The 26,402-nt window shown below is 40.3% G+C and overlaps 3 protein-coding genes across 3 annotated transcripts; all 3 read left to right on the top strand.

Moving 5' to 3' along the window:
* Positions 1-7,174: 7,174 nt before the first annotated feature.
* On the top strand, positions 7,175-10,641 carry LOC138054285 (uncharacterized). Its single transcript, XM_068900758.1, has 4 exons — positions 7,175-9,323; positions 9,438-9,520; positions 9,605-10,024; positions 10,369-10,641. Exons 1-4 carry the CDS (start codon positions 7,976-7,978, stop codon positions 10,639-10,641), a joined length of 2,124 nt encoding a protein of 707 aa, XP_068756859.1. The 5' UTR covers positions 7,175-7,975.
* A 3,361-nt stretch (positions 10,642-14,002) lies between these two features.
* On the top strand, positions 14,003-16,198 carry LOC138050735 (uncharacterized). Its single transcript, XM_068897031.1, has 2 exons — positions 14,003-14,130; positions 14,680-16,198. Exon 2 carries the CDS (start codon positions 14,680-14,682, stop codon positions 15,673-15,675), a length of 996 nt encoding a protein of 331 aa, XP_068753132.1. The 5' UTR covers positions 14,003-14,130; the 3' UTR covers positions 15,676-16,198.
* On the top strand, positions 14,032-26,402 carry LOC138050736 (uncharacterized). The gene is made up of 3 exons (XM_068897032.1): positions 14,032-14,124; positions 17,448-17,486; positions 24,682-26,402. The coding sequence occupies exon 3, from the start codon at positions 24,682-24,684 to the stop codon at positions 25,609-25,611; it is 930 nt and encodes a 309-aa protein (XP_068753133.1). The 5' UTR covers positions 14,032-14,124; positions 17,448-17,486; the 3' UTR covers positions 25,612-26,402.

Here is a 26,402-nt window from a genome sequence, read left to right on the forward strand (position 1 = left end):
GTATAACTTTTCATACCGTTATGAGAATTTCGATCCGGTACAACTACCGGGATGAACTCATACCGGTATGAGTTGTACTGGTATGAGATTTTTCACCGGTATCATGTAAACAAATACAGAGCGATAAGTAAGAGCCGGGATAAACTCGTACCAGAATGATACTTGTACCGGTCTCATGTAAACACCCCCTAACTTGGTATTATATAAAAAAATTGTAAAGAAGCTGCTATTCCCAAAATGATGGAATTACCTGGTGATAAATAACTTCGTCTTGGAGAGTAAATTTTTCACTTTGCAGAAACAATGGTCAACCTCAAGAGTTGGGTGATTGCGATCTTCGTGTTGAATTCGCACATTTCTTGTCAAACTTTATAACACTTAAAAGAAAAAGAAAACTAACAAAAACAAAAACCCGGTATCTTGCCATCATTTGACACAGATGCTTCAGTAAACACGCCGCGGTAACTTGATCACGGCGCCCGCTAAATTTGATGTCACTTTCGATTTTGAGATTTACTCGGTGCAGCCAAAAGTACAATAACAAAATTCAACAAAATGTTTTTTCGCTGATGGTACCTTTTTATATTCGTGGTTCACCGTGACATAAGGAGACGGTCACTAGGCTCTGTCCAAAAAGTGGTCCCAAAAAATTTTTCTGCCTGCAGCTTACTCCCTGAAGAAGTCAGCCCGTGACAGACGAAATACTGAAAAGACGATAACCTCAGCCGTACTTACAGCCAGCCTTTGCTTTACAATACAAATTTGCCGGTTATATCCACCAGGATCCGATGCCTTTGATTTGTCCAGTTGGCCCTTGCATAAGAAATTGTTAAATAAGCACTTAACCCGAGTCGAATTGGTTTTTGGCAATGTTCGTATTTGAGGGACTTAAATGTGACTTCTCATACAACGGGACTCTTATTTTAGGTCTCCTTGTTAATCCTGCCAGCGTTTGTCATTTCACATCTCCACCATAGAGGGGTACAAACAGGATCGACCCGGACTACTGCGATTTCTGGTGCCTCAGTTACTTTTGCAGGAGTTTTCATAGCCATCAGAAATCGATATTCTGGGAATATCCCAATTGTCCTGCTGTTTTTAAAAAAAAACCCAGAAAAACCATACTATGTGCCGCTTTTCCATAAAATTTCACTCATTTAGGCACTGTTTTAATAGAATATGGTCAGCTTTTTTTTCGTTTGGTTGTCACGTGATTGACCGGGCCTACGTCGATCCGTACATACAGACTGTGGGGGAGGGGGATGGGAGACTAAGAAAAGGAAGGGAGGGGAGTCTCGCGAATGCAGCTTTGAGGCGCGGATGGGCGAATTTGTGAATCCCGCGTTTATCCCATAGACTGACTGTCCCACAGACCTTCGTCACGTTTTCAAAAAGAGGTTTTACTGTTAGTGACGAGCAACGGAACAAAGAACAGGAAAGAGCACGAGAGAAGAGGCAACGAAATTTAAGAACTTTAAGCGAACAAAGCCTCGAGAGAAGCCGAGGATGGAGAAAAAGAGAAAATTTCAATGAAGAACACCGTTAAGCTGAGAGAAATGGAGCGAGAGACAAAACACTTTAAGCTTATTTACAACGGCTTGCTTTCAGATAATGTTTTTGTTCTTTATGCATGCCTCACTGCCTCACACATTTTGTAAAGCTCGCTAAAAAAAAAAGGGCCTGACAACGTTTGCAATTCCGTGTTGACAGCGATTCTGTCATATTTCAACAATCACACAGAACGTCGCCATTCAAGCTTACAACAGACATCATTGGCGAGTTTTCATGTCATCATAATTCGTCTATTTTTTCAGACATATAAGCTTATAACTGAACTCCGTATATATAGTTTACGTCATAGAAAGTGCGGCGTAGGGGTTTTATTCACGAGTTGTTTGTGTCAAAAACCCGAACGAGCGAGGAACGAGCGAGTGAGGGTTTTTGACACAAACAACGAGTGAATAAAACCCCGTACAAAGCACTTTCTATGTCGTGAACTGTTTATTACACATAAGACGAGAATTTTCATTAAAATAGTTTTCTGAACGCCAATTAGAAACAAAAACTCACTAACAATAGAACCAAATGCAAATTTAATTTAATTCAATAAGAAAGTACGATTTGCATGAGATGCACGAGATGCACGAGTGATTGGCATGGAAACACCTTTACGCTATCGTTGATTGGTTATACTTCCACATGTGAAATAGCTGTACGCCATTCTGATTGGCTGTATAAGCCTTTTCCACATGTGAAAATAAAGCGTATAGATTTGTACAAGTGAGCTGCATGGAATAAAATTCTCATGTTATGTGTAATAAAAACAATGTTTGGGACAGCTTAGGTTTTTTTTGCCCAGATAAGATTTTGAAAAGCGGTCTGATAAGCTCCCCGTCAGTTGTCTTTTCTGTCACGCTGTTTTGTGGCCGGCTACCGAGGTTGCTTATTTTGGAACTGAATTCATCATTGCTGTGGTAGACTGCAAAACAGTCGTATGTTTTGCGAACGCAAGCAACGCGATAAATTAAAAAAGCAACGCGATAAATATTCAAACGAAAGGTCTGGAGCGAGTGTAGAAACGGCGAGGGAGAATGGGGACAGACGCGAAAAAATGGGACTGTCCGCTATGCATATATTAAATTCGTTCAAAATTACCCGTTCTTCCATCAACGGGAAATTCCCATTGGTTTAATTCAGATGCAGCCTGTCAATCACACCTCATCAAAGAGATATAGACGCCGTATCAGTTTCACAAATGAAAAGTAACCTCGCGGGAAAATGGACGACGTGTACTTGGATGCGACTTGAGGCTCGCGCGCTTCACACGCGAGGATCACGCTTACGGCGCTTCGCGCCTTCCGAAAATGGAAGAAAACGACTGTTTTGCAGTCTATTGCTGTGGCGACTGTCCACACTAATTGCTGATGTAACTGTCTGATTTCACTGTCCGATTTCCGCCCTACACAATAGTTAGTGAAAAATAAAGCAGTTAATGCACCTGTGATGTCCAGTCGTGAGCTGCTTTGCTGTGAAATTGCAGTCGAGTAAGCGAATTACTACGCTTTAGCTTAACTTTTTAACAAGTAATTTCTGCTGTTGTTCTAAACTGAAGAGGAAGGTTTAACGATTATCAGTCAAACGGAAAATGTTGTGAGAGAGACTACTGTGCATGTAATTTCAGTTTTCGTTTTTGATTAAAATTGATGGTTATTGTTTGCAAGGCTTGTTTGTTTACTGCTGTCAGTTCAGAGATGTTTGATCACTGTAAACTGTATTCACTAAGGACGATTAATTTTGTACTTTATGCAGAAGCATAATTATTTCCATCTACGCTATATTCAATACAGAAGGCGGATTTCTTGGGCAAAAAACGGGAGCTCCGCTTTTAGGGTTGGCTAAATGTATATATTTATTTATTTCAAAACCTTAGTTGCATGAAATCAAGTACATGCACTCAACCTGAGTCGGTATAGCAAAGGCTGAAGCGGTTGTATCATGGCCACTGAGACCCTCACGCATTTTTCATCTTCAGCTTGCAAAACAATATACTGGCTCCTCGCTTGAATAATAACTTTCCCGTGTTTCGCTTAACCCTTTGATTACTATCTGGCAAAATACGTCCAGCTTTATCCACGGTACCATCTGCCCCTTGTGACGGGATCACTTTTAACGAACAGGAACAGCTTTGTCCACTAACTTGTGCAGGGAGAAGAGTTCTTTCAAACTATAGAAGAATGAGCACAATTCAGTCAAGGAAACTGGAGAAACGGCCAAAAACACCATGTAACACTGACCTGAAAATCTCTATGAAAAGCTTGCTCCATTACCCACCTACCTTTCTAAGCACCTAATTCTAAGAAGATGAAAAGTTTCTCAGGAACTCTTCCCACCAAAATAAAGCCTACCAAATGCCCAGGTAGTTGAAAAAAAAAATGAGGCAAAGAAAGGGAAAAGAGAGGGAAGGAGAGAAAGCGAAAAGTAAAAGTCTAAAGTGTTGTGCTACTTTTAAACCCAAAAACTGTCGAAATTTTGTTTTCTGCGCATACCCGAACTTTGCAAGTGCTTATTTTGCACCTGGCTGAAAAGGCCGCGCAGTGTATAACCTGGAAACGGGTTTGTAGGGAAATTTAGCTCTTAAACAGCACGACAGTGACCACAGGGTATACCATCAGGGGCACCCAACGTCATCTTTCGGAAAATATCTGTTCGGAAGACGATTTTGGAACATTTGTTGTAAAATAAAAATTTCTTGCTTGCCTGCCTGTCCTAGGATTTTCGAACATCTGAAAAATGGTATAATTGCCCATTTTTAACAGATTGTTACCCTGAAAAGGTCACTTAGAATTTTCGGGAGCCTTTTTTCTGCCTGAAATTTTCGAAAAGGTAAGTTTTGATCCCTATAATTTTCGGATCACTAGACTTTCAGCTAGGAAATCCGAACAGATAAAAAGTTTTTAGGGGATAAAAATATGCTTATATCTACCTTTTAAAAACTATAATACGTTTGACAATGCTATGTTTAAGTTGTTTTGAACTATATTTCGTTGGGTGCCCTTGATACCATACTTTGCATTTCGGCGAGACGTAGAAATTGTTACAATGTTTGAATGCTAAGAAATTCTAAACTATGAAAGCCTGGGCTTCTGTACAACACTGTCCTGCCGAGGTTAGCAAAGGAGAGGGAAAGAATAAGGGGGAAGGCCGGCGAGGTTTGTTGCACAAGAAAGAAATAAAGAAAGAAAAAAAGAAAGAGGAAATTAAAGACTCTCTGTCGAACGGCATGGTTTGCGCGCGTTTGTTTGTTTTTATTCTGCTTGAGGAAGCCACTCGGGAGAAAATAAGCGACAATTTGTGTCCTTTCCGACAAGCAAACGGAGGAAAAGTTGGCTTGAAGAATAGAAATGGTAATTACCAATGAATAAAGCAAAGCGCTGCTCAAAGATAATCAAAGATAACCGAGTTTCCTAACCCAACGCGGCCCGAGTCGCGACTGTCAAAGCAAAACAGAAATCCATAAATACATTTATTGTCTTCGATTTTTTTTTTCTTGTAAAATGGCCTGGACGTTTGTTTGGGAGCGATTTCAGAATACCGCCTCACTGAGGAGCGTTAGTGCTCAGATACCGAAGTCCGTGGTCCGCAGTCTGACAGTGAATGACTGTGTTCGTGGAAAGCGCTACAGTGGTCCGCGGTCCGAAGTCCCGTAGTGGGCGACTAAGTGTTCGTGGACGTGCTACCGCGGTCCGATGTCCCGTAGTGGGCGACTAAGTGTTTGTGGAAATGCTACCGCGGTCCGCAGTCCCACAGTGGGCGACTAAGCGTTGTTGAAAATGCTACCGCGGTCCGAGGTCCCGCAGTGGGCGACTAAGTGTTTGTGGAAGCGCTACCGCGGCCCGAGGTCCCGCAGTGGGCGAATAAGTGTTTTTGGAAGTGCTACCGCGGTCCGCACTCCCGTAGTGGGTTACTAAGCTTTTGTTGAAAGTGCTACCGCGGTCAGCAGTCCCATAGTAGTTAACCGAACCGTAAAAGAAATCGAAGATTTTAAAAGAGTGCTTAGGCCTAATGACTGAAACGGGCGCTTAGCCTTAATCAGTAAACGAGTGCTATATTGTTCACACGATCTCGGTAGAAAGTGTAGTTAACCGAACCGTAAAATAAAAGGTAACATGTGAAAATTACCATAACAACGCGGGACTATGGTGGCAGTGCCGAGTGTGGAGTACATATGTAAATTAGCCTCCACTGCGAGACTGCGGTAGCACAACCCGGGTAGCACAAGTAAACTAGGCACAACTGCGGGACTGCGGTAGCAGCTTTTTAAGGTTCAATGTAAGTGAGGGGGTATTCTAGAATCAAGCCGTTTGTTTTTTTATAACAATATGAAAAAAAATACTATTATTTTGTTCGATACAATACAATTTGTGGCAAATCAGTTGTTCATATGTAAAGACTATGCTGCAACCGTTACAATCGAGTCACGCACACTAACAGCTTTGTCATTTTAATCAATACCAGGACGTTTGACCAAGACATAAGCTTTAGAAGACAAAATTATTTCAAACATAGGTTGTCTGGTATAAGATCAATATTTCCTGAACAACTTCCAAAAACATTTAAAAGAAAAAAATTCAAACAGAGAGGAGAACAAATGTAGCTCACTCAGTACAAACCTGAACAATGACTTCAGCAAATGAAACTGGAAGTCCAGTGATCCCTAACTGACTTCCGTGGCTCAGATCTTTGAGGATTTCATTCGAATATATCAATAACGATTATCAACAAAACTACCGATTAGCAATAAAATATACACATTCAAGGCAAAAAGAATAATAAACCTGTTAATATAATACTAATCCAGCATTAGGTTGGAACAATATGCCTCCGATTGCGATGGATTCAATACATGATGGAGACATAGGACGGTCAACAGAGGTTTTGTGGTCCACGAAACCTGAGCCGAGGTGCGCAAAGCATGCCGTTCGACAGAGAGTCTTTAACAGTAAACTAAACTAAAAAGCATGGCCATTAGTATGACGATTCGTGTGAAGAGAAATAAAAAGTGTCATTTTACAGCAGATCAAGATTGATTATCCTGTAGAAAGACCCTATGATAGCACTTTAGAGCTTCGAGAATTTAAAATTCTTAGGAGGAGGACGCATGCACCACGTGATTTTTTTTAAAATCATGATAGCATTTAAATGATCATAACTCCATAAATCTCAAACCATGTATTGCGGCGTGATGTGCCACTGTAATCAACTCATAGCCTCGAGGAGCGGATGTGATGGACGCAGTAATTCAAACCAGTCAACATGCCCAGGCTCATCTAACATTAAACGATGATACCTTGAATGTAGAATAAGAAAACGTTTTACACAAACAATACTTGGTGGTTAACTACCGGAACCATTCCTGATAGTAAACCCAACATGAGCGGATGTTGTTTTGCGTTTAATTCAATCATGCACACCAGCCACTGCCAACTGGAATTTACTAAAATAGAAACATGCCCAGGCCAATCAAATAAAACAACATAACATGATGATATCTTGAATGCGGAACAGGAACAGGTTACTTGATGGTTACTCATGCACTGGAAACATTCCTGAATCCAACATGCCGGATGCTGTTTACACAGCAAGTAATCATGCACATCCGACCTGCCCTGGCGTAACACTGCCAACCGGAATAGTAACAAACCGTGTAGTCCGGTCTGTTAGGTCGAAAAATTACGAAAATCGTGACAAGACGCGTAAAAGCACCAAACTTGGCACAAATGTAGTTTAGAGTATAACTAATCATTTCAGAAGGGGTGCCGCAAAAAAATACCCCAGGGGGGGAAGGGAGGGGGGTTTTTGTAAGTAAGTCTCAGTTGTGGTGTGTCAAAAACGGTTAGCCATTATGAGCTATGAAATAATTTAATTTGTTGATTACAGTGTGAAGTAAGTGTTGGTATAGGTAAAATAAAGACCAAGTATGAAAATTTAATAAGCTGTGCTCAAATGTAAAAATATGATGCCTTTTTGTAGTAGAAAAAGGCGAAACAAGACGACATATATTCGTACGCGTAGTCATTATAAAGCTCAATTCCACATGAATTTCACTTCCTTTATGATATTAACGTTTTAGCGAGAAGATATTTACTAAGTTCTTTTTATTTAAATTTGTTGTAACTTAATGAAAAATATGTACGGAAAATGTTCACGTTGTCATGCTGGGTGGCCTACACATCGAGATGGCGCTGTGGACCATGTGTGGTGACCTTCTAGCTTTATCTGGCTGGACTACAGCACTAACTGAGGCAGGGATAGCATCCAGTGGGACATCAGATTCCTTCCTTAGGTAGCGCATTTGACGAAAACCAGACGCGCCCACCAGGTAACCGCAGCAGCTTTGTATAAACTGCAGCATGTTGCCTTTCAGGAACTAAACGGTCAACAGGACGAAGAGGAGTTTCAGAAGTGGCACGATGGAATGATTAAGACCAGCCCAACGTACAAGTTTTGGGACATGATCATGCAAATGGAACTCAAAGTACTGGCATTCGTGAAAGCACATCGTGAAAACAACTTCTCTCTGTACGTAGAATCCTTGGAATCTCTTGCTCCTTGGTCCTTTACTCTTGATCACACCAATTACGCGAGGTGGCTTCCTATTCACATAAGAGATATGAAGTGCTTACCAGGCCCCGTTCAACAAATCCTCAGAGAATGCTGGGTCATTTCGAAGTCATCGAACACTTTTTCAAGCATCCCAATCGACCAGGCACACGAGCAAAATAACGCAAGGGTGAAGGGATCAGGTGGAGCTGTAGGACTAACGGAAAGTCCTGTCGCATTTAGAAGATGGATGGTGGCCGGACCAGAAATTGCTCGAGTGTTGCAAGAGTTCGAAAGTCAGTTGAAAGGTGAAACAAATGTTGATGAAAAGAAAAAACACCACGAACAAGGGCTTTCTACACAGAAAACCTTTCAAAGTCATGTCAAGCAACTTGTAAGTACAATTTCAGAAATGGGAAACCCTTTTAAGGATGACTGCCCTGAATTACTTGCCCTTGACACACGCAATTGCGCAGATGCCTCAGTCGTGGATACTGTGCATAGAATCCAGGAACTTGGATTACGCCAGTACAAGAAATTCGTAAAAGACGTCATCGATGAAAGGACTGTATCGATTCACGATACGATTTCAAAGAATACCTTGCCACTGTTCAAGCGCCAGCAGCCAAAGCAAATCTCGAAAGCGTCCTTAAAGTTGACAGCGGTAACAAGTGACCGTTACCTCTTCAGTCGTTTGTATATTGCCAGCCAACAGCGCGACGGAGATCTTGAAGAGTTCTTCAAGCATGAAAATCAGCCGTATCCACCTTCTTTGTCAGAGTTTGGCAAACTCCGATTCGGGAAAAAGTCTGATTTGATTTCATGCGTCAACAAAGAAACACCGCCACCTCCACCACCAGCATCTTACGATGTCAAAGTTTTTGATGGAGCAGCTATTGTGCATGCGCTTCCAGTTTCATCTGTCGGTACGTTTTCTGAATATGCAGACTCCAGATTCTTACCTTTCCTTGAAAACCACTTGAACAGTACCAAACGATTTGACGTTGTGTGGGATGAATACCGAGTGGCAAGTCTGAAAGAATCTGCCCGTGAGAAGAGAGGAAAAGGCGTGAGACGAAAGGAAGCTGGGCATGTCAAGTTACCTCAGAACTGGCAGGCATTTCTCGAAGATTCCTTTAACAAGAAGGAAATGTTCGACTTCTTAACCAAGCCAGTTGAAACAGCTTCCTTTCCAGCTGACAGAGTTGTCTACATAACTTCAGGTAAGATGCTAAACACGTTTTGGGAAGGATTATATAGACACCGTTCAAACTTCTTTTTTATGTCCATCAAGTCTTGATGAACACTTACACTGACTGTATCGTCCTTTATATTAGGTGAAAACGTCATCTCCAGTTGCCCCAGGAACCAAATGCGTAGCTGCAACCACGAAGAAGCAGACACGAGGATTCTTGTACACGTTAGAGATGCTTTGGATGAGGGGTGAAGAAGTGTCTTGGTTCGCACTGTTGACACAGATGTTCTTGTCATTCTAATTGCGCAGTTCCACACTTTGTCTTCAATTTGGTCTGGATTGAGCTTTTGGGTCACCTTTGGGATGGGAAAGAAGTTTCAGCTGCTTTCTGTTAACACCATTTGTGAGTATTTGGGCAAGGAGAAATGCCGTGCGCTTCCATTTTTTCACGCGTTTACCGGTTGCGACACTATGTCAGCATTCCTGGGGAAAGGAAAGAAATCTGCGTGGGAGGCCTGGAAAGCGTACCCTGAAGCCACAGAAGCTTTCCGTTTTGTGAACGATAGCCCCTTCATTCCACTTGAGATCAACACTCCTGTATTTGATGTTCTTCAGCGCTTTGTGGTGATACTTTATGACAGGACCAGCCTTGCTACCGATGTGAACACTGCTCGACGAGAACTGTTCACAAAAAAGAATCGGGCGCTAGAAAACATTCCCCCAACAGAGGTAACTACCTATCATACACAAATTTTTAGTTGTTTTTGTCTTTGATAGGCTAAATTTGTGATAGGTAAACACCTGTGAGGACAACGCGAAAAAAAAAAGAGAGTTTAGCGTAAAGACTAGAAACATTTCAACTAACCCAACCTTTTCTTGTATTGAATCCACTTATCAATTTTATTTTAACTAACCAAAGCCTATCATAAGGCTATGCTGGACTTAAACCTATAGTTATTCTACTTGGGCTATTAGAGAGTTTAATTTATGAAGTACATGAAAATAAGCGGTGCGCGTTTGTTTAAAATTATACTTGTGTAAAGAATTTATATATAATTTATATTGTTTGTTAGGATGCCCTGTTGAATCATTCTAACAGAGCTCTTTACCAAGCAAGCATCTGGACGTCCCTTGATGAGCAACAATTTTACCCATCCCCGTCTGATTTTGGATGGAAAATGGAGAATAATAGATGGAGACCCCGCTGGACCGTACTTCCAGAAGCCTCTAAGGCGTGCAATGAATTGCTGAAGTGTGGATGTAAGAAAGGTTGCAAAAGTGGTCGTTGCAAATGTTTCAAAGCCAATCTACCATGTACTGAGCTCTGTAGTTGCTCTGGAGGCTGACAGAACACAAATCCTTAAAAATAGAGCAACAAATAACAACCATTTACGATATCTAGCCGCAGATGTTAAAAATTGAATGTGTAAAACGCAACAAAAACACTCCTTGATATAAGTGCGCTCAAAGCATCATAAGAATGTCACGTGATCAAGGCAAATGACCTTTTATGGACACAAACACAAAACCGAGTCTGAGTAATGTAGGTTAGTCATTTTGCAACGGCATTCGTCAAACCTGGTACGTAATAAACACATTAAATGCCACAGCCTCGCTTTCATGCCAGCATTTGAGTATTGCGTAATTTCTATGAGCCTCATGCCCCCCCAGAAAGCCAAATCACGTGGCACCCCTTCTAAATTTGTTTCTTACGTCAAAAGGAACATCTGTACCGAATTTGGTGCTTTTACGCGATTTGTCACGATTTTCGACCTAACAGACCGGACTAGTGGGAAAATTCACAATGCGTGATAGAATATTGAGTTGGCAAAACGGCTTCTTAAAAAAAACCCAATCGAGAAATGGCCCTGTTTTATTTCTTATGGGGTGAGGGTTGGATCTTTGCTGCAGTTGGCAAACAGATTCCATCGCAAAGTTGAAAACCATGCACAAAAGGTTGCAAAAATGATGATATCCGAAGACTGAAAACACGACGTACCAACAAAGGTTCGGTTCAAATTATGTGGTCAGGGCGGTATGTGCAACTGTTCCTTCCGCGGTAGACCAGTCAATTAAGACTCTCGGAGGCTAGTCAATAAAACAGAGGAATGGCGTGATATATGTCACTAAAGTTCCGCATACTAGACCAATAATTTCTTACAACTTCCTGAACATCTTCCAAAAACATTTAAAAGAAAAAAATTCAAACAGAGAGGAAAACAAAAGTAGCTCACTCAGTACAAACCTGAACAATGACTTCAGCAAATGAAACTGGAAGTCCAGTGATCCCTAACTGACTTCCGTGGCTCAGATCTTTGAGGATTTCATTCGAATATATCAATAACGATTATCAACAAAACTACCGATTAGCAATGAAATATACACATTCAAGGCGAAAAGAATAATAACACTGTTAATATAATACTAATCCAGCATTAGGTTGGACCAATATGCCTCCGATTGCGATGGATTCAATACATGATGGAGACATAGGACGGTCAACAGAGGTTTTGTGGTCCACGAAACCTGAGCCGAGGTGCGCAAAGCATGCCGTTCGACAGAGAGTCTTTAATAATAAACTAAACTAAAAAGCATGGCCACTAGTATGACGATTCATGTGAAGAGAAATAAAAAGTGTCATTTTACAGCAGATCAAGATTGATTTTCCTGTAGAAAGACTCTATGATAGCACTTTAGAGCTTCGAGAATTTAAAATTCTTAGGAGGAGGACGCATGCCCCAGTTGATTTTTTTTAAAATCATCATAACATTTAAATGATCATAACTCCATAAATCTCAAACCATGTATTGTGGCGTGATGTGCCACTGTAATCAACTCATAGCCTCGAGGAGCGGATGTGATGGACGCAGTAATTCAAACCAGTCAACATGCCCAGGCTCATCTAACATTAAACGATGATACCTTGAATGTAGAATAAGAAAACGTTTTACACAAACAATACTTGGTGGTTAACTACCGGAACCATTCCTTATAGTAAACCCAACATGAGCGGATGTTGTTTTGCGTTTAATTCAATCATGCACACCAGCCACTGCCAACTGGAATTTACTAAAATAGAAACATGCCCAGGCCAATCAAATAAAACAACATAACATGATGATATCTTGAATGCGGAACAGGAACAGGTTACTTGATGGTTACTCATGCACTGGAAACATTCCTGAATCCAACATGCCGGATGCTGTTTACACAGCAAGTAATCATGCACATCCGACCTGCCCTGGCGTAACACTGCCAACCGGAATAGTAACAAACCGTGGAAAAATTCACAATGCGTGATAGAACATTGAGTTGGGAAAACGGCTTCTTAAAAAAAACCCAATCGAGAAATGGCCCTGTTTTATTTCTTATGGGGTGAGGGTTGGATCTTTGCTGCAGTTGGCAAACAGATTCCATCGCAAAGTTGAAAACCATGCACAAAAGGTTGCAAAAATGATGATATCCGAAGACTGAAAACACGACGTACCAACAAAGGTTCGGTTCAAATTATGTGGTCAGGGCGGTATGTGCAACTGTTCCTTCCGCGGTAGACCAGTCAATTAAGACTCTCGGAGGCTAGTCAATAAAACAGAGGAATGGCGTGATATATGTCACTAAAGTTCCGCATACTAGACCAATAATTCCTGAACAACTTCCTGAACATCTTCCAAAAACATTTAAGAGAAAAAATTCAAACAGAGAGGAGAACAAAAGTAGCTCACTCAGTACAAACCTGAACAATGACTTCAGCAAATGAAACTGGAAGTCCAGTGATCCCTAACTGACTTCCGTGGCTCAGATCTTTGAGGATTTCATTCGAATATATCAATAACGATTATCAACAAAACTACCGATTAGCAATAAAATATACACGTTCAAGGCAAAAAGAATAATAACCCTGTTAATATAATACTAATCCAGCATTAGATTCTACCAATATATGCCTCCGATTGTGATGGATTCAATGCATGATGGAGACATAGGACGGTCAACAGAGGTTTTGTGGTCCACGAAACCTGAGCCGAGGTGCGCAAAGCATGCCGTTCGACAGAGAGTCTTTAATAATAAACTAAACTAAAAAGCATGGCCACTAGTATGACGATTCATGTGAAGAGAAATAAAAAGTGTCATTTTACAGCAGATCAAGATTGATTATCCTGTAGAAAGACCCTATGATAGCACTTTAGAGCTTCGAGAATTTAAAATTCTTAGGAGGAGGACGCATGCACCACGTGATTTTTTTTAAAATCATGATAGCATTTAAATGATCATAACTCCATAAATCTCAAACCATGTATTGCGGCGTGATGTGCCACTGTAATCAACTCATAGCCTCGAGGAGCGGATGTGATGGACGCAGTAATTCAAACCAGTCAACATGCCCAGGCTCATCTAACATTAAACGATGATACCTTGAATGTAGAATAAGAAAACGTTTTACACAAACAATACTTGGTGGTTAACTACCGGAACCATTCCTGATAGTAAACCCAACATGAGCGGATGTTGTTTTGCGTTTAATTCAATCATGCACACCAGCCACTGCCAACTGGAATTTACTAAAATAGAAACATGCCCAGGCCAATCAAATAAAACAACATAACATGATGATATCTTGAATGCGGAACAGGAACAGGTTACTTGATGGTTACTCATGCACTGGAAACATTCCTGAATCCAACATGCCGGATGCTGTTTACACAGCAAGTCATTATGAATCAACCTACTTGTTTTGACAGTGACAACTGACAGCTGATTGGTGGAACAGTGTGATTTAAGCTCGAAAGCGATAGACAACTTCGAGTCATTCCACACTGGGAACTTAAGAGGTAAAGGTGAGTATTATATCTTATGGGATCATTTCTTGTTGACAGTTTTCGTTATTTGAGCTAAGGCATTTTATTCCCCTGTGTCTGTTTTCTGAACAAATTTGCGAAAGAAACCAAAAGCATATCCATATTTAACTCCAGCCCGGAGAGCTCTCAATCGCCTGAAACCTATCTGAAGCACTGTGAACATGACAATGTATTACCTAAAAGTAGAAAGCGAAGCACTTTGAAGTGGAATGGTTTCGGTACTTCACGGTTCGGTCTTCGTTTTCCAGTGCACTGTTTTTGATACGACAAGTTTCTTAGATTGTACTTTTCTGACCATAATTATGGTCAGATTTGACTTCAGACGCGTCTCCGGGTAGGCTCTAAGAGGCAGTGCAGAAGAAAAACGATTTCCATAAAAAGTTGTTTAATTGTAACTTTCCACAAGGTAGCATGGTATAACCCACGAAATAGTAAACTACGACCACTTTACGGAGCAGAAGGGATTGCATTACTCTGGTTTGATCGCCTGAACTTGAGGTAATTTATATTTGCATTTGCATCTCGCAGATGGCAGAAATCGAGAAAACAGTGAAGGGCGAAGTCAAGAAACTTGGAGAGCAACTTCAAGAGATGTCAGTCGATATGCGTATCTTTTCCCTCACGCTGAGATCTCTTTACGTAGAAAACTCTGTGGGAACTTATCAAGAAGCTGCCGTAAAGTTCAGAAAACTTCGCGATGACACGAGAAACGATGCCATGGTGTACCTCAATGGCATTCTTCCGCTCTCCACTAAATTTGTTTCATCCATAAGCGAGTATTTTGAGTACTATATAGCACTTGAATATGACGAATGGTGTGGCATGATCTCAGACATCCTTGAAGAGGTCGCAGGCTACAAACAGCTATGTACGACCCTCCTGAAGATGCATGAAGACATCCTGGTGCCCCTAAAGAAGAGGAAAGATGAGGCTACGCTCTTGGTCTCGGAATTAAAAGACCTAAAGGAGGTGTATGAGGGGCAAAAAGAAAAACTGGAGGCTGCAGCAAGTCATAAAAGAGGGTGGGCATTGTCTCTTTGTTGGATCCCAGGAGTAAATGTCATTGCGATTCCTTTGTTAGAAGCTAGAGCAAATTCAGATTTGGCAGAGGCAGTGGCCAAAGGGAAACAAGCTCAAATTCAAGAAGTCGCTTCAATAGTAGTGACTGAAGCCCTAATTCCTGCTCTTCAAAGTTTTATTAATGGCATAAAAAAGGCAGCAGGCTTTTTCTCCGTAATGGAGCAAGAACTGAAGACGCTGGAGGGCAACGCAGAGAAAGCCAAAGACAACCCGAAGAAGCTGTATTACAAAGTGATGAGCAAGGAGGCCAAAGATATGAAATCTATTTGCCAGATCTTCTTCGCAGTCCTACCAGACGTAAGAACCGACTTCCTTGCCATTCCAACCAAGGGAACAGACCAGAATTACGTGGACCGATGGCTGGCGAAACAAAAGAAAACAATTCAAGAAAACTGCAAGGTCCCCACACTTGTTGCAAAGCTACTGAAAGCCGTTTCTAAATGAAAATGCCCGCGTTGCTTGAAGTCCAAAGTCCATCTTTCTCGGTAACAAATTGGACACTCATAGCAAAGTCAATGTGAAAGCTTACTTGTGTTTTAAGTGTTAATCAGTATTCTCATAATCAGGCTAAAATGATTTTAGTTTCATTGTTAGACAACTTGGTTAGCGTGAATAAGAAGTACTAATGATAAAGCGTGTGAAAACAACAACATTTGTTCAAATAGACAGCAATTCTCTTAATTGTTTGTCCGCAAATAGCCAGCTTTTTGGTTGCAAAAGTTCTTCAATTGTGTGTTGCAATTATATTAACTTCTTGTGATTTATTACTAGTATTAGGCCTTATTAAAACGAATGAGGTTTTTCTTGTTGGTGTAACCCAAGATTTTTCAAATAATTGAGCTTAAAAGATTTTAAACTTTGACTGAAATTACATTAGCTTTAGGATAAAGCGCGGTCTTATGATATTATACCAGCTGTGCGTAATGAACGTGGAGGTAAAAATAAACGGTGCATCAGTTATTGTTTATACGGTGTTCAAGTGAGTGTACTTTGGTTTTAAGGGATTATCAATCTCGTTCCCAGAGCCTGCGATCCTTTTCGTTAGTACCAGTTATCACTAACAAGGGCCGCCTCTGATTGGCTCACGGGTAAAACGAAGAAAAATGGGAACACCTCAAAATGAGGTTAAAGTTGGTTAAAGTGGCAAAAATTACGTTTAGCTCGGATTTGTCTCCATACTTTTTTCTTGCCTCTTCAAACGTACTCAGTATTTCACAGTATTTCAAATCGAAACATTTTGCGAACTAGATTTCACAATAAAAATTAATGTTAAAAAGGAACGACGTTTCGACCGTTCGACGGTTATCTTCACGCGCAGGAAAAGTTGTTGCTACATAAAAATTATGTTTACTTCTAACAGAGGCTAATGAGATAATAACTATAAACACGAAAATATTTGGGCAGAAAAAATATTTAAAAAATACAGCGTCAATGTTAAAAAAACCTCTAAGGCGATTACGAAAATGATGAAAAGTAATTTAATAAATAGCTTCGCCGGGAAACACCGCGCGTTTGCATGTTTTGCACTAACCAGGGAGATTCGTGAGCTTTTAGTACTGGGAACAATAGTTTGGTCAAAAGGAACGCGACCTTTCGTTCACAACTACGTGGTAAGCTTTGTCAAATGTTCGGGTGGCACCGAACCGAAATGGACCGTTCCATTTGACTTTACCCAACAACTCCCATGAGAGATCAACTTAACATATTGTTATTTACAATGCCAAGGCATTCAACACAATTTAGAGGTTTGTGTTTCAACAAACTGGTTTCTTTATCACCTTAAAGCTGTGTCAAAAGTGCTTGTAAGGAGACGTGATCGGACTAGCCAACTAGTGAGTTCGATTGACTACAAGCTAAGGCCCTGCAGACACAAGTGATTTGATTTACATCTACGATAGCTTCCTCCGAACTCCTCCCATTTTTGGCTCTATAGACTGGGAGTCTATGTACGCTAGACAACATAGGAGAATGCGTTTCCCTGATCAATAATTACTACTAGTACTATATCTCCATTTTGGGGCAACGACGGAGAAGCATTCCCTTGACACACACGATGGTGGTTGCGCGATTTTAGGAGTATCAGATAGCGTCTGGATGAATGGGGTAATGGGAAGGGAAGAGGGACTCAGATTAGATAAGTTGTCATTAGTTTTGAGTAGTTTTGCTGGGAGTTCTAGCTGTTTCAATTATTAACAAGAAATGAATCTATTCCATAGGTGGGTAGCTGTTCCTCCAGGATCATCATAAATACACAGGTGAATATAGAGGATTACATGGCCGCGCGGGGATACGAATTTTATCTTCGAGTGCTGAAAGTATCTCTCACGAGTGAGCGAAGCGAACGAGTGAGAGATTTTTTCAGCACGAGAAGATAAAATTCGTATCCCCAAGCGGCCATGTAATGTTCTGTTTATTATATAGATATTGATGAAATGTCTAGATTTAAAACAACTTGTTTTATTCATTTTCGAAATGATGAAAAAGTGTTCACCAATCACTAAACCGCGCATGTTGTGTAACATGAAACAAGATATGAAAGTTATGAAAAACAAATCATGGTAATGTAAAATTTGCAATAAAAATGTTAATGTAGTAGGGAAGAATTATATTAAAGCACAAAAGTATCGTACAATGAAGAGGAAGCTCGCGTTTTATTGGCTAATCGTCTTCGTTACCATGACGACAGCTATATCCTCACATGTGAAAGATAAAAATGATACGTTCACTGCGCGCGGTGAAGATATGATTTTTTAGTTAAAGGAGAAATCCTGGTATTTCATCAATATCTATATAATAAATCCTGGTATTTCATCAATATCTATATAATAAATCCTGGTATTTCATCAGTATCTATATAATAAATATAAATTGCTAGCGCTCTAATTGGTCAGATTTCCAAAGTAGTTTATCTCTACAATCATCACATGCGATGGGATAATTTTGAACCTAGCCTGGCCACACTGGGGCATTTTTATTTTTGCCTTCCGTCCAATCGAATATGATAATCCAATACAGAGGTGTTTTCAAAATGTTCCCTTGACTTACGGTAGGTTGTTAAAACGGACTGGTCACTGTCTCAGTGAAGGTTAATTTTCATAAGAAAAACTTTGCATTTAGACTCGCTTTCAACAGGAGGCAGACATGAACTCGGAAATGGCCTACTAAAACGGAGGTTTTAGAACTTTCAATTTGTTAATTTCCCTGTCCCAGTATCAATAGGGTGATAATGTTATTAGCAAAACAGCCTCGGTTCAAGTGCGCGCAGTGTACATTAACTTCGGTCGATAAAAGCCTTGTGATCCCACATTGGATCCATGGAAACCCTGAAGGACGTTTGCGAAAATTCTTTTACGCACGCGAATAGTGTCGCAAGGTTCGGCCATGTCAAGAAACTGCTGAGTAAAGATGTGCTGCTTACTATTATATAAAGCCTCTCCTTAGCTTTTTAATCCACTGAAGGTTGGTGTTCCACTTTTTTTAACATTGACTAATTTCTCTACTTATTTCCGGCATCATTTTGCGCTTTGGACATCAATTGAAATAAAGTAACAAACAGTTATTGCGAGCGTATTGCAGTCGTCGTCCTCGTTCCCCCTTGCAGATATATATCCGAATGAAACCCGCAGAGGCCTGAGCGCTCACTGGAGTTCGAGTTTCATTTGCTGTTTCAAGTTATTGTTTGTACTGAATAAGCTACATTTTGTTCTCCTCTCCGTTTTAATTTTTTTTCCTCTTGAATATTTTCGGGAGTTGTTCCGGGAAATCTTGATGTTATATCGGACATCCTGTGGCTAAAATGGGCGGCGCGGTGGCCTCATGGTCAGTGTGCTCGCTCCGGATCGAGTCGGGTCCGCGTTCGGGTCCTGGGGCTCGTTTCTCGAAAGTCTCGAAAACTTTTCGGGCCCGAAAAGCCATCTGTGAAATTACCAACCGCTTGTTTTGGAAAGCCGATCTTTTAACATGTTTTTTCAAGGTAACAAAAAGAAAAATAAGTTGACGTATTAAATGCTCTCCGTTCTTGAGTTACAAAGGGAATTGTGACACCCGAAAATGGCCCGTAAAGTTTCGGGACTTTCGAGAAACGGCCCCCTGGCCGGGGACATTGTGTTGTGTTCTTGGGCAAGCCGGAGACTTTTATTCTCACGGTGCCTCTCTCCACCCAGGTGTATAAATGGGTACCGGCGAAAATGCTGGGGTTAACCCTTCGATGGACTAGTATCCCATCCAAGGGGGGAGTAGAAATACTCCTAGTCGCGTCATGCTACAGAAACCGGCGATAAGTGCGGGCATGGTGGGCCTTCTAGGCTCGGAGCAGACTATATCTTTTACCTATGGCTGAAATGATTTTGTGTCTTATAAAGCTTGTCGGGTCAAATGGTCCTAGTATTGACCAAAATGTGTAAGTGACTCGATTTCAACGGTTCTAGTAGAGTCTTTATGAACAAAAGCCTCCTTCGCAGCCGTTTTTAGGCAGAAATTAAAAACAACTTGCTAAGCGATCGCGTCAAGTCCCATCACAGGTAGCCCAGGCTCTGCAAGTGGCCGTTTGAAAATACAAGATGCGAGGCAGCGATTTAATTTCGGCACAGATAATCTCGATATGAATAACAGTAAAATGGTCTCCAAACTTCAAACATGTTTTCTGGTAATCATTTTTAGTGTCTGAAAGACGATTTCGAGGATATTTGACATATCTGACCTATTGACATAGCCCTTCACTACAAAATGACAAGGTAGGAGGCGTTATTTCGAAACAATCCTCGACTCTGGAGCGTAAATTGCAAATAAAATCCTTCGAACAATAAATTTTCTCTCGCAGAACTACGCTAGGATAATTTAACCTTCGATATGTGCCAACTTATCTGGGCCAAACTGTTTTCCATAGTCGCTAGCCATCCTCAAAAGCCCAAATCGCCCAGCTTTCAGGCGGCTATTTCACTACTGGACCAGTAGACGCTCTCGGCCCAGAACGAGAGCAATCATCGCCTGGTGGGGAGGTCGACAAATGCAAATGATCATATTGACCCGAAAGTATGGTCATTTGCTTTTTTGGACTTCCCCATCAGGCGATGATCACTCTTGTTCCCAAATAAGACGAACTCGTCTACTGGTCCAGCGGTGATCTTCAAAGACGAAAATGGTGCTGAAAGCTCGGCGATGTGAGCTTTTGCGGATAAGGTGTCACGTATGGAAGAAAAATCCTAGCTTAGTTCTACGAGAGAGAATTTATCGTTCGAGGGATTTTGTTTGCAATTTTCGCTCCAGGGGGGCGTTTCTGGAAAGTCCCGAAACTTTTCGAGAGAATTTCGATCCCGGAAGGGGGGGGGGGGGATAGGTAGGGGTAGGGGTGTGCGGCCCGCTTCCCAAAACCCTTACCCTATTTATGACCAAAATCTGCGATTTTCCCTACCCTATTTATGGCCAGTACCTTATTTATGACCTGACCAAAAATTTGATACCCAGTTTATGACCTGACCCTTAAATCAATATCCTGGTGCAGACCTGCCTTATAGTTATTTCCCTAGTTCAGACCAATGTAAGGCAATGTTTATCTGCTTTTATTAGGTAGGTTAGATGATAAAGAAGTAGCTTCTAAATAAAAAACGAATTCAAGAGTAGAGTGCAAAAATGGATACCCTATTTATGACCAAAACTGCTGAAAAAGCCTACCCTTTGGGGCCGCACATACCTATATAGGGAATACCCCCCCCCCCCCCCCCCGGAATTTCGATTGAAATAAAATCAATCAATCAATCAACTTTATTTAAACACGGTAAATGGCTCAGCAAGCTAGTTTTCAGACATGCCGTGTAAGAATTACAAAGTATAAATGCTAAAAAATTACAAAAGTTTCAAGATATAAATGCTAAAACGACTAATGAACTAGGTATAACTTAGCGCTAAATATCATATAATGGCAAAGAAATTTAAACAATAGTAATAGTTAGTAACAATCATAATTTACTATATAATAATACGAACAAGCCATATAAAAATGTGCCCTAGCGAGGTAAAATGTGTCCTATGATATCGCACATTTAAAGCTTGCAAGATCCCTTATCTCACGTATTTCATTTGACAGTTGGTTCTAAGCATTTGCACCTCGATAAGAGAAAGAACGTTTTAGTAAATTCGTTTTAGGTAGCGGTAATTGGAAGTCATAGTTCGAACCCCTCAAATTATAATTGTGAACTTCTGAGGTTCTATGAAAATACTCCCGTGGAGATACGTTGGACAATTGTTATTGAATACTTTAAACATAGTAATTAACAAGTGCCTTTTCTCTCTTTCTTCTAAGTTTGACCACAGCACTGCTGTTGATCGAATAGAGTAATCAGCCCTAGTAATAATCCGTGCTGCTCTATTTTGTAACTTTTGTAATTTGTCAGCACGTGTTTTGGAGCAGTCACTCCATACAACATCACAAATAATCAAAATAAGGTTGTACAAGTGAATAGTAAATTGTCTTAAGAGTCTCTTGATTGTCAGTTAATTTTCTAGCTAAATACAACATTCGCAAGCCATTCGAGACTTTAGAAATATGTTTGATCTGATCATCCCATGTTAGCATTTCATCAATATGAACTCCCAATAACTTAGTACAAGGCTTATGTTCAATTTGCCAATCATCCATCTTTAAATTCATGAATTTAGCTTTTGTCAAATTTTGCCGAGAACCAATAGTCATATAACTAGTTTTGTAGGTATTGCAACTTAATTTGTTTGTCTGAAGCCAATCATGTACTGCAGCTAAATCACTATTTAAGGAATATTCAATTGTGGATATATCTTCATGAGCCATAGTGATATACGTATCATCGGCAAACATACCAGGTGTTGTGCGTTGTAGACATTTTGGGAAATCGTTTACATAAATTATAAACAAAAATGGCCCAAGTATAGAACCCTGGGGAATGCCACATGATACATATTGTTCTGTGGATAAGAGTCCATTTACGTAAGATCTTTGTGTTCTATCAATCAAGTATGATTTAAGCAATTGAAGAGCATTGCCAGTGACACCGTAACAAGAAAGTTTACGTAGTAAGATGTAATGGTCTACAGTGTCAAAGGCTTTCTTTAAATCTATAAAGACACTACCATTAAGTTTACCAGCATACATAATGGTAAGCCAAAGGTTTACTGCACTTGTCAAAGCTGTACAGGTTGAATGATTTAGTCTAAATCCAGATTGAGAGTCTGTCAAAAGATTTCCTGCTTGGAAATACTCCAACAGCTGAGTATGCATGACCCTCTCTATAATTTTTGATATGGCAGGTAGAATAGAAATCGGTCTATAGTTGCTTGGAATATTTCTTTCATCGGACTTAAAAATAGGATGTACTTTGCCTTTTTTCAATCATCAGGAAATATTCCAGTCTCCAACACTTGATTTATACTATCACATATAGAATTTGAGATGTATGGACTACAAAGCTTTAGAAGTCTGCTAGAAATATTGTCCAATCCGCAGCTTACCGAGGGTTTGAGTTTAGTAATCAGGTTGTGAATGTACCCTTCACTTACAGGGCGAAAATAAAAATTTGAGTCAGCTCTATTTAAATAGTCCTCTGGTTGAAAAGCAGTGTCTGGAATACCAGATGCCAGTTTACTACCTAGGGAGCAAAAGTGGTTATTCATTTGCTCAGCTATATCTTGCTTTTCTGTAAAAACTTTGCCCTCATAAACAAGTTCATTTATAACTGTTACTTTACAATTGCGTTCCAGGGATCTATTTATTACCTTCCAAGTTTCATTAAGATTACCACTATGCTTAATTCTTAATGCTCTCATTAAAGAAGTTAGTCCTGGCTTCCCTAATACTAGCGTTTACATCATTTCGTGCCTTTTTATAATCATTCCACATTTGATGAGAACTCAGCTTGACTGCTTGCTTTTTTAGAAAATCACGCTTTCTCATCTTCTGCCTCAGTTCGGATGATATCCACGGTGAAGATTTACTTTTCACTTTTCTTTTCCTTATCGGGGCATGTTTATTCGCAATTTCCAGAAACAGAGATTTCCAAACTAACCACATTTCGTTTGGGTCATCCAAAAGAGAAGCAAGATGGAAAGGTGTCTCTTTTATGTCATCAATGAAGGCATCACTATCAAAATTTTTAAATTGTCGAGATTCAATTACCTTTGGATCAGTTTTGGGCGTATTATGTTTATGATTTGTATCTTCAAAAGAAAAACGTTTCCAGTCATAAAACCCTTTAATTCATTTGTTTTCTAAGGTCTTGAAAACATGTTCAAAGATCAATATTTCATAATAAGCAGATTTTACTTTCAGGAATCGCTTTTCGGGCCCGAAAAGTTCTCGGGGCTTTTGGGAAACAGGTCCCACATTCAAGGGTCAAGGTTTCGAAATAACGCCTCCTAACTTGTCATTAGAGAGCTTACGAAACGACGACGCCGATGGCAACGACGACGCTACAAAACAATAGGTTTAGTGAGCAAAAACAATGGCTCTGCACGCTCTGCACGTGCGTTTTACATTTTGGTACATTTCTTTGCCGTCATCTCCTAAATGACGACGTGAAATGACCAAATTCAAGGTTCTGTGGAGGACGTTAGCACATGACGATGAATTTTCAGTTCTCTCTCTACGCCTCCAACTCACTCATACCAGTTTAATTCCTCGACAGTTACTACACATTTTTAACGCGAAACGACATGAAATAGTTTCGTAGTGATATGAATAACGCGAACCCGCATTTTAAAATGAAGTCCTCGTTGCCGTCGCCGTCCTCGTTTCGTATATAAGCTCCTTATTATATCGTGAAGGGCTATGTCAGTACGTAGGTTAGATATGTCAAATAACCCCGAAATCGTCTTTCAGACACTAAACATGATCACCAGAAGACATGTTTGAAGTTTGGAGACCATTTTATTGTTATTCATATTGATACTAGGGACTTTACGATCTACGACGGCGACGTTGACGAAAACGTCACCTCAAAAAATAACTTTTCACTATCGTAAGTTTCTCGCCGTTAGGCCATCTCGTTCGCGTTGTACAATGTGGGTGAAGTGTCCTAAAAATAAATTGGCACGAGCGGTTTGGGAGTAAAAATAGACAATGAAAGATTCACATTTGAATGCTCGCGTTATCGTCAAAACCTGAAAGTTGGTGATTTCACGTAGTTGTTGTACAGAGTACCGCACTAATTTGTGCTAAATTGCGTGCCACGCGTGCAGCACAGTTTCCTCTTTTAACCAATGATATTGCTGTTTCGTGGCGTTCTCGTTGACGACCGCGTCGTAAATCGTAAAGTCCCTACTGTAGGCACAACGCAGACATCAAGGAATCCGCGCATCCCAAATGAGTACGATAAATATGGCTGCCTCGTAACCTCGGCAGCAAAAGTTATCATCGTTAATCGGGGATTTAATTAATCTCTTACCTCGTAGTTTCTTGATTTTATGTAATGCATTTCATTACAGATGATGTCAGTTCAGAGAAATGCAGTCGTAGATCTTCGCCAACAGATCAAAGGAATGACAAAGAACATTCAGTCGTTTTCTTCCTTTATGAATTCACTTTACGAAGATGAAAGTCTCGGGACTTTTTCAGAAGCAGGCATAAGGCTTCGAAACCTTCGTGACGATACAAGAGACGCCGCATTAGTGTGCCTCAAAGATATCCTTCCAATTTCCACCAGTTTTGTGTCGTCCGTAAGCGACTACTTTGAGTACTATGACACAATGGGATACGAGCAGTGGTGCAAGTTGATTCCTTGTATCCTTCAAAAGACCATTGGCTACAGACAGTTGAGTGAGAAGATTCGGCAGGTGTATGAATACTCCCTGATTCCTCTGAAGCAAAGGCAAGACCAAGCGAGCATTGTGCAAGCAGAGATGAGTGAGCTTAAGGAGAGATACGAGAAGAAAAAGAGAGAGCTTAAAGATACTGCGGACACCAAACAGGGCTGGGCAATTGGCCTTGCTTTCGTGCCGATTGTTAATATTTTTGCAACGCCAGCCTTGGCAGTGGCTGCACGAGAAGATTATGCGTTGGCAAATAAAAACGCTGCCCAAGCTGCAAACATGGAAGCTGCCGCGATCGAAGTTGGTCAAACTTTGATTCCAGCTCTTCACGCCTTGGTCAGTGGTATTGCAAAAGCAGCTGGCTTCTTCTCCGTCATGGAACAAGAAATGATCAAGTTTCAAGGCAAAGCTGAGAAAGGAATCGAAAGCCAAAAACGTCTTCATTACAAGGTAATGAAACAAGAGGCACAAGAGATGAAATACCTCTGCCGAGCCTTTAATGCAGCATTGCCACAAGTTAAAAATGACTTGGCAGCTTTAAAAGGGAATCCAGATCCATTAGAAAAGTGGATGAAATTCTACTTTGGTCGAAAAGGCGTAAAATAAGAAATAGTTGTGAGTGTCCAGAACATTTCCGAGTTACAAACGGTTCAGAACTTTATGCAATGGCTCAAAACATGTGCTTTTTCTCTTCAGAACTGACTGAAAATAATTTCTAGCTTAAGAATATGGAATGGAATGTTGGAATGACAACCCGACACCTTCACCAAAACATCGTTAAACATAAACACTCATCAATTGGAAACCATTTCAGGGAACATCATGATAGTCTCCTGGAATTGAAAAGCAGCCAATTTGACGTGCTTAAGAAGTGCAGCAGCTAATTTAACTGTCTTGTTTACGAAATGCTGTTCATCAGGACACTTAAGCCTGCTCTTAATGTACAAAGTGACTCCAAAAATGCAAAACTTTTTAGTTAATTTTTATTGTTTTCTATTGTATTTTATTCTTATTCTCATACATATTTTCTATTGTACATTAGTTTCTATTGTTTACTTATCATATATATATACTTGTTTATTTCTTATTCATTTTGACTTGAGAATAACGATATCTAAACGTCGTCTAATTTTTTTTAAAGTGTTTTTAAATCAAAATTTTTTATCGCTCAACTTTCTAGTCAAATGTTACAATAAGTCACTACTTATAAGAATATGGACTAATCGTATATCTAATCATGACATGAGATGTGATTATCCGAAAGGGAAAATCAGTGCATGCCCGGTCACTAGCTGCTGACAATTATTATTTTAATTTTGTAAGAACTTTTTTAGCGGAATGTTCAGGGTGAGATCATATAGCCACAATTTTAAGAACATACAGGCTACTGAGAGTCA

This window comes from Montipora capricornis, chromosome 6 (assembly GCF_036669925.1).
Source record: "Montipora capricornis isolate CH-2021 chromosome 6, ASM3666992v2, whole genome shotgun sequence".
In the NCBI taxonomy this organism is placed as follows: domain Eukaryota; kingdom Metazoa; phylum Cnidaria; class Anthozoa; order Scleractinia; family Acroporidae; genus Montipora; species Montipora capricornis.